Consider the following 9386-nt stretch of genomic DNA (forward strand, 5'->3'; position numbering starts at 1 on the left):
AACTCTTGAAAATGGTAAACATGTACGCGGCGCTCCGTCGCCACGGCCGTTACTTCACATGTTGTCACATTAATGTTATCCGTTAGTATATTTGAGTGCTGCGATGTTGTGACCGCGCGTTCCCCGCGATCGGAAAATGATTTAAGTGATCCGGTCTATAAAGAGGCGGCATTTCCTTTTGTATTTGGTTCTTTTTTTCGCTAACTTAGATGCATCGCGAACTCTTTATTTGCCCCGTTCCGTGAAATTTAGTCGTAATATTCTATTTTCTCAGTCGTAAAATGTACCGACGCGACAGGGAGCGACAGGCACATGAATGTACTGAAAACATCAGTATTACTTCGTTGGTTATTTGCTCAGAAATGACTCTAAAATACATTAACATGAACGCAACTATGAGTATGACCTGGACGGTATTAAAAGAAACACATACAAAAATACACATTTTTCCCGGGAAATATGCAAATCTTACATCACGTGTGCCTGCTACGCGTCTCTGATTGGTTGAGTTTCTCTGCCGGCAAAAACAAGCGTGGGGACGCCCGCTCAAATAGTTTTCTTTGTTTGAAAATAACGCTAATTTCCACCACTACATAACGAAATTCTTGTGAATAAATGTATAACTCAAAAAGTCTTTTGGGGAAATAAATATTCTTTTCCGGATTTTTGGTGTATTTGGTGTTCTTTATTCATGATCGAATGGTGCCGAAGTCAGCGTACCCTGACGCTCATGAGCGATTCGCGATCGCCTAAATATCGCTGAAGAGAACATGTTCAGATCCTGGCGATTATGTTTTAGATCGACTACGATAAAACTTCAGGGCTGTCCTCGGCAAAATCAGATGAAATTTCAGTGTCAAGCTTTGCAGGAAATTATCAAATGCCGCCGCTTGCTGACGCACGCACTCGCTCTGTGCGGGTCACCGATCGTTAAATTATAATGATTTCTTGTTGCCGGGTTCCTGCGGCGATTTACACGCTATTTAATGGCAAAACACAGCAATTTGGGATGTTATCTCATCATATCAGGGTGTATTCCGGTAGATTTTAGCCCTATATGTGTTTTCTGGTGTTTAACTGTGTTTTCCGGTGTATTCCGGTAAATAGGCAGACCGGTCTTCAACTCATTGTGCTTTACACTTTCAGTGCAGTGAGCATCCAGCCATGGGCAAGTTTGAACTGGAGATGTTCGACCCTCCCCCTGACCAAGAGTTCATCTGTAGCATTTGCAGGTAAGTGTATAATTAGTAGCCTGGTTGATTCATTACATATTTGGTTTGGAGGGATCTATACTTAACCTCCTCCATGCTGCCTAATAATCCCATAACCAAAAGAAATTGGTACCAAATGGCTACCATTAATAGCAGATGGCCAGCATGCCCTTTTCTGTAGAGTGTAATTGGCAGTTTTAATTCTACGTAGAGCGTAGATGGACCTCTCTAATTCAACGTAGAGCGTAATTGGCGCATTTTGCATAGAGCATAATTCGCGTTTTAACTCTAGGTAATGTGTTTTGGCCACTTAAAACTTATGGTCAAGTGTAATAGCTTCTGTAGTGTAATACGTAGCTGGCTTTCAAACTTCAGCGTAGAGCGTTGTCGGGACCCCCCATGCAGGCCCCCTGGCAGCCTAAAGGTTAAAGTGAAGTGGCACTACTACATGTAGTATGCATGTAGCTGCCACTATGTAATTACCTGTACAGTGGTTTCAACACCCAAACTGCCCAATAGCCTTGTACCACTCTATCGCAGCCCTCTATCTCTGTTTCCTTAGCCTTTGAGCTACGTAGCTTTGCAAGCACATTTTACGTGCCACAAAACAAAAACAAAATTTTTTCTAGGTGTGTGATGGAAGATCCCCAGGAGTGTCCTTGTGGCCACGTCTTCTGTAAGGACTGCATCCAGCGGTGGCTCCGGTCTCACAGCACTTGTCCCAACTGTCGCAAACAGTGCCAGCAAGTCAAGCCTGTGTTACCCATGGTCCGTAATCTCATCAGCCACCTGACTATACGGTGTGAGAATCATCAGGCAGGATGTGACAAGAAGGTTCAACTTGAATACTATGACAGCCATAAGGAGGTAAGTACACTGTGATCTGTGTATAATGTGCTGTGGTGAATACTTGGTACAATCTATTATGACAAGAAAAAATTGCTGTTTACTTATCTTACCTCTGGATACATTGTTTTTGGGTTGGTTTTTCTGTGGATATGTGTGTATGTTTGTCCAGAGAGAGTAGCATGAGAGTGGAGGGAAGACTGACAGGCAGAATGACAGCAGGTCAAAAGTTCAGACACAGAAAATGGGGTGAAGGAATCTGGCTGGGAGCCAGCAGGTATTAAAAGTTGGAGATGGGGGAATCCAGGAGGCTTGAGTGATCCTCCTACCCTGCACAATTTCTGTTTCAGTCCCAATTAAATTGCATCATACAATCTCCTCAGCTGTTCCAATAAATTCAGGAAAGCCCTAAATACTTCCAGCAACTTTTTCCGGATAAATTGAGTGTAATATACACAAATTTGCTCTTAAAATGAAATATTGTTCCCTCCCCAGGTCTGTGACTATGCGTCGGTGCCTTGTCCTAATGAAGGATGTGACTTGCACATTCTGAGGATAAACATGGATGAACACAACGGTGTGTGTGACTACCACAGAGACACCTGTCTGAAGGGATGTGGCATCTCCATTCTCAGGAAGGAACAGGCTGGACACAGCTGTGTCCTGGAGTTAAAGAAAAAACTGGAAGGTAATGCAGAAAATACTACAAGATGCTTGATTGTGTGTGTGTGTGTGTTTGTATGTGTGTGTGGGGGGGGGTGCATACAGCCATGCATGTGTAAATGCTCCTTTATGTCTGCTAAGTTTCAGAAAGTCTGTTTTACAAGATAGATTTGGTGGCTTCATTTTAAATCTTCACATTTTTTGCCTTGCTTGCAGAACAAGAACAGGAGAAACGTTCTCTCAAACAGAAAAATGAGGAATTGCAAGCAAAAGTGGACAATCTAAAGTTCTTGTGCTGGAGAAGCAGGAACTACTTGAAGAAGAACATCCATGCCAAGGCACCAAGGATCCTTCAGAATCTGTGTATAGACTTGGAGAATGCCACAGGATTGGCTCCAGACAACACTGAGGGCCATAGGGACACAGCCATTCCTCATACTGAAGCAGGAGTATTGGTATTTGAGTCTGGATCATCAGAATATGAAAGTAGTCCACCACGTCCCCTTGACTCCTCCCCATCTGAATATCAAAGTAGCCCAATACGTCCCCTCATCAGATCTCCTGTACATCAAAGTAGTCCACCACATGCACGTCCCCTTGACTCCTCCCCTTCTGAATATCAAAGTAGCCCAATACGTCCCCTCATCAGATCTCCTGTACATCAAAGTAGTCCACCACGTGTACGCCCCCTTGACTCCTCCCCTTCTGAATATCAAAGTAGCCCACCACGTCCCCTTGACTCCTCCCCTTCTGAATATCAGAGTAGCCCACTACGTCCCCTTGACTCAGATGAAGAGGAAGATTGGTTAAGAGCAGGCAATAGAGACAGGAATACTACTTCCACTACTGTTGGTGCTACAGACAATGCGCAATCAACAGCTGAGGACAACAATGACGAGCGTGTGGAAGGGGGACAGGCACAGCCCCCAGAGGAAACCAGACGATCATCCGAGGAAGCAGAACAGAACAACCAGCAAGTTGACTCCACACAGGCCAACAGTAGAAGGACAGGGAATGCTGGTACAAGCTCCACGGCTGTAGAATCTCCATATGAAGAATCTCCATACGAGGAATCTCCATACGAAGAATCTCCAGCTGATTCAGACTCCCCGAGTGATGATGATGATGAATCGGAGTCGGCCCATCGAGCAAACCTGAGGCATCTTCTGTCATCAGACTCTGATCCGACATGGAGCTCCCCCTCAGAGTACCAACCTAGTGAAGGGGAGGAGCCAGCTACTGGTAACAATGTGCCCGAGGATGATACCATTGCCAGACGGAGGAGGAATGTAGCCCTTAGATACGGAGGAGGGTTGAGGATTCATACAAGTGACAGTGAAGAGGATCGTCCCAGTGCTGGAACTGTACAGAACAGCACTGAGTCGACACAGCAAAACAGCCCGAGTCATTCTGAAACAGCAGGAGAGAGGGTGGTGGAGGAAGAACAGAACACTCACCCAGCTTCTGATAGAACTGAAGATCCAGAGGTTGTCATTGCAGAAGAAAATGAGGAATTGGCTTATGATGAAGCAGTATCAGAAACAACAGAAAGACATTTGGCTCAACAGAGGTGAGAAATACATTACTGTGTGTTTACTTCAGCATATTTGTTTGTGTTTGGATATATACAAGTATCAATCCAATGTGCAAATGCATGGTACTTCTATGCAAATATGATTATAAGATCATAAAATTATGTAGTGCAAAGTGTTAACTTAAGTTCATTTAGCCTGTATGTGTTTCCACCATCTAGGTCCACTGGAGTCACCCGTCCACCCCTTGTTGTCAGGAATTTCAGGAACAGGCACAGAGGTCAAAGGTCAAGGACAAATCAAGGTCAAGGGAACAGTAGAAGCAGAGGAGCGTGTAGACCACAGCGGGGTTCGGCCAGGTCATTTTGCTCGTCGGCTAGGCAGACGGTCATGCAGACAAGAAGCCGCGGCCGTGACACAGTGCCACCCGTCATCACTATCGGTAGCAGTGACGGCAATCAGTCGCCCAATCTGCAAAGAGCTGACACAGAGGGCGATCACTCACAGGTGGGGGGAGGAGCAGCGTCACAGCAGCAGAGCAGGTCCGTACAACAGACAGAGGGAAATGAAAACTCTGCAGCAGAAATCGTGGAAATCAACCTCTCCGGAGCTGAGGAAGTCACAGCTCCGGGAGACGTAAGGACAAGACGACAGACAAGAGCGTTGAGGAAACGTAGGACTGCACAGAGGAGACGTCCAGCTCAGGGCACAAGGCGGTCAGGCGCAAATGCCGGGCCGTTGGAAAGTAGTGGAGAAAGCGACTCAGATTGTGTTCCTGTCGCACCCAAGCGTACTCGCCGTCACAATGGTGGAAGAAACTAATACTACATGTATAGCTGGCAGATGGCTGAAATTGTAAAACAGTAAAGTTAACATTCAAAGCCCTCAAGATATTGAGCTGGTTTTGTTATCTGTGAAGTAATGTGGCATATTTACACCCATTCCAAAACATGTTGTGAACTTGGAGGTATTCACTTCACCCATGTTTTGTTCTAGAAAAGGACATGGAAAAGATTATTATGAGAAGAATTTTCCCATATTTTGTCTAACCATTGCAGGAATCTAGTACATGACATGTATGAATATATATCTAAAATACATTAACAATTTTCACAAAGTTATTTTACATTGTATTAATTTATGTTACATTAAGCACAACTATGTTTAACAAAAATAAAGTATTAAAAAACAGTTTCGTTGTTCCTCTAGTTGCTTTTGTGTTACAGTGTAGTTATGTTTGTATGGGGCTGGGAGTACATGTGGGTGTGTGAGTGCAAATGAGAATTTCAAATTGTGTAGTACACCTTTTACATGCATCCTTACAGGCAAAGGAGCTTAAGGTCAAAAGGAGCTTCACTTTATGGTTTGAATGCTGGTTGAATGTAAACATAAATGTCAATGCTCTAAAATGAAGAAGCCTAGGACGAGTCTGTGCAGTACTTCATTGAAGAGCTAGGTGGCATTCCTGATATTCTGAATTATGTCAGGCTATGCAGTCCTCAAGTAGACAAGCATTCATTAACCAGAACTTAGAGGCATCAGCCAACATTCCATATATTGAGCACTTCAGTACATGTCTATGTAAATAAATATGGATAGAAAAGGACATTAGTGGATGTTGTTCCAAATTAACATTAAGATGATGCTTCACTACTCTGTTCTTCACACCTCATTTGTCTTTACTTCTACAAACGTAGTCTCACCATTCTAACAGAAGGGCCATTTTGTATGTTGGAAGATTAACATGGCCATTCCCAGAGGAGAGGGCCCATAGAAACCTGCCTGCAAGACCTGGCTGTAGCCCAAAGTTAATATTGACTTGCCCTCAGGCTCATGCTCATCAGTATTTTGGAATAGTTGAAGCAAAACCAAGAAAATCAGGCACAGCATATTGATAGCACACTCCACCCAGGTTGTTATCAGGTTGTTGGTAGTGAACAGTATTTAGGAAGCAGGCAACTAGCAGAGTCTGATTGTCAATGAGGACAGTCGGCCATGCGTTACGGGTGACTAGAGGATTATATCTGTATGTGCTGCGTGTTGTGTTCTGAATGTTGATACACAGACATTTTCATGACTTCTTCAAAATACAAAGTGCCTTCCGGTTCACCTTGCCATACTAGTATTCAACATGGGTAAGGAGGGATACCTCGAGGCTCGTAATATACTACCTATTTCTCTGACGGTTTTAGAATTTGTTTGTCTTCTTTGGGAGGGATTATTCATTTTCAGTTCAGTGAATCCAGTGTTGCTGTAATCAGGACTACCTGTAATTGTAACCATAGACAATCCATCAGGCTTGTATCAGTGTAGAAGAGCCCACAAGTAGAAAAACACTTTCATTTGTCCAACCAGCCATTAGTTGTACTTCATCTTCCATTAGTCAAATCCCAGCTTTGTGTGTGGAATAGAAATAATGGAACATCTGAGGAAGTTTCTGACCTATCCGGGAGATGATGAGAATGTGGTGTGCATCTCCCATCATTTTGCACACCTGAGAAACGTAAGGTTTGGTTGTTTTTCACAGGGATGAGGAGAATTTAGGGCAAGGTAACTTCAGGGCATCCAAGCTTCCATTGTGTACGCTGAGAGAATTGATACTATCTAGTAAATATATGTGGGGGAGGGGGATCTCTAGTGGATACATCTTCCATTTCAGGTAAGTGTTGTTTATCCGAGGTTTGCTTCCGAGAAAGCTTAGGCCGGGCCAATTCATTTTGTTGGTTCTGGAATATAGTTATAGAATTATGAATTGTAATAAAGACAGGAAGTCAGAGTCTGAAGGGTACCTTGTAAGTTTACCTTTGCATACATTTGTGTAAATTCGAATATTAAGTTGGTAAGTTACAAGTTCACCTGCAGTTAAGTCTCTTATTTATACATTGATTAAATGGTTTATTAATTTTTCATGGCTTCACCACACTACGAAGATTCCATTGCTGCATGGGGGTGTAGACTGTTGGAACACTTCACGTTTTGAACAGGGGTAATTTAGGATCAATCCATATGTGTGCGAGGGGGATAGGTCCATTTTTGGTATAGGGGATGTGGTGAAGCCATGCTGCATTTGCTCCTGAGCAAATGTCGGCCTTTAGTTTTTACACTAAATTCCTACGTCCTAATGTATTCAGTTATAGACCATTGCAAGCACGACTTGTTTGTGCATCTTTATTGCAAACTCAAAATAGAGAAGTTCGTCCAACACCACTGTGCTTTTTTCGTCATTATTGAATGTTGTACTAATATATGAATAAATTTACAAACACTTTCAAATTTAAAGGAATAGAATAAAACATTTCATCAAATCTTTACCTTTTTTCTCAAAGCTTACTCTTGTGATATAACTAAGCTTTGAAATAATGATAACTGTTTTGTAGTCTCTGTTACTTGGTAACACAAATCAAGAACATATCTGTAATACATATTTCTTACCAGTCAGTGAAAAACAACAATTAACCTCATTTTTTCAAGAATGTCATTATCTCCCAACCAGTTGTCCCATTTGTGAAAAGACTTAAAATGCATGATTCACCACAGTTATTTAGTACATGTATTTCATAGCATGTAGCAGACAAAAAGACATCTATCGTGGTAGTGTTAGACTGCAATGCCACGACATGCAGCATATGTCTATTGAACAAACCAGCAACTGTATACAACACCAAATTGAATGTTTTATACCCAAAATGCAGTTTTAATATCAAGCAGAAATGTGGTGGGGTGGGGCGTTACGATTCTGGCATGGAACTGTAACAATGTGGAATACATACTATTAGGAGAAATATCAAGGTTGACTACAATCTAGATTCATACTGCATGGCATGGCATAGAAGTACACTACTGAGTCAACGTTTGTCTACATGACACATCACAGGATTTCTTCCTGATTATGCCTTAATACTAACATTCTAAAGGCTCCAAATTGTGCAATACAATGTATTGTGTTTTTCGTTTTGAGAATGAAAACTAAGATACATGTTACCTTGTTCTTTCCTTTACATCAAACCTGATCTTGTATTTATGGGTTCACCACACCACGAAGTGGTGTGGTGAAACCATATTGCTTTTTCTGATGTTTCTCCTCCTTCTCCTCCTGCCATATCTTTAAATGGATTCAGCTTCTTCATTTTAGGGCCTAAGGTCCTGAAATTTGGTATGGAGGTACAGTGGGCAAATACCCCTAGGCGTTTTTTAAATTATTGTGATACAGGCTTTTAGAATGGTTTTATCTGAGTTTTTTGGCTGTGTAATAGCTAATGTATTACTGTGTAAGTGTGCAGTGTTTACCACATTTGGACATGAGTCATCACAATGGCATGCAAGGCATCAACCAATAGGCATGCAGCTTTCCTCTATTCTCCTTGCTGATTGGCTGTTGGGATTTAACTGGCTTAACTTCATTTACACCTGCACAGAGCCATGCCATACTGACAGTATGTCTGTATTCAAGTGTTTTGGTAGGTATTTTAAGCTTTCCTGCTCCAGCATTGGAATGCGGGCTATGAACGCTTCTTTTTATCTTGAAAATCAACAGTTTGCATTATGCAATCCTAACCAATAATGTAGGGAATAGCTATCCAACTGTTGTAGTCTTAGTTGTATGTTACTTCATACTATAGTTATATCAATGTAAAGCATTGTTTTCCCTTGTGTTTCTCATTCTTTCCCTGCCATGTGGTAAAATGTGGTGAACCCATCGCTATATTTGCTCCAAAGCAAATATTGGCCTTTCTAGTTCCATGTGCTTTTTGTAGGGATTTTTTTTTGTCTCGAATTGTCTTTTCTGTTAAGTATGAACCCCAGAACACCATGCATGTAAAGTTATGATTGTCATAATTATAGGACTACGGATTGCTTTAAATCATTTTACGATAAAGACTTGCACAAACATATAATCTTTTTTAGATGCTTGGATACATCTGTACTCTCCACAACGCTACAATGTGGTCTGACTGAATTGTACATATTCACATATCTTGATGGACAGTCTATACATAAGGCCACACCAATTTAATTTGTTGGTTCTCGGATTTTTACAGAAAAAATATGAAGCGACAGGGCGAAAAAAAATAAAAATAAAAACAGGTCTAGGCATCCTATTATAGCCTTAAATGCTACGGAATGAGCCATGAAG

At 41.9% G+C, this 9386-nt stretch overlaps 1 protein-coding gene across 4 annotated transcripts in view; it reads left to right on the plus strand.

Moving 5' to 3' along the window:
• Window positions 1-5443, plus strand: part of LOC109464267 — a 9141-nt gene extending 3698 nt beyond the window's left edge. The window contains exons 1-5 of one of the 4 annotated variants that reach the window (XM_019761207.1): window positions 1150-1232; window positions 1841-2078; window positions 2553-2745; window positions 2937-4290; window positions 4474-5443. In XM_019761207.1, the coding sequence (XP_019616766.1) occupies window positions 1165-1232; window positions 1841-2078; window positions 2553-2745; window positions 2937-4290; window positions 4474-5074 (2454 nt within the window). In that variant the 5' untranslated portion in view covers window positions 1150-1164 and the 3' untranslated portion in view covers window positions 5075-5443. Of the gene's footprint in view, window positions 1-1149; window positions 1233-1840; window positions 2079-2552; window positions 2746-2936; window positions 4291-4473 lie in introns of those variants that run through there. The other 3 variants (XM_019761208.1, XM_019761210.1, XM_019761209.1) reach the window with 3 other exon arrangements.
• The last annotated feature ends 3943 nt before the right edge of the window (window positions 5444-9386 follow it).

The sequence above is a fragment of the Branchiostoma belcheri genome, unplaced genomic scaffold (genome assembly GCF_001625305.1).
Source record: "Branchiostoma belcheri isolate BF01 breed outbred unplaced genomic scaffold, Haploidv18h27 scaffold135, whole genome shotgun sequence".
NCBI lineage: Eukaryota > Metazoa > Chordata > Leptocardii > Amphioxiformes > Branchiostomatidae > Branchiostoma > Branchiostoma belcheri.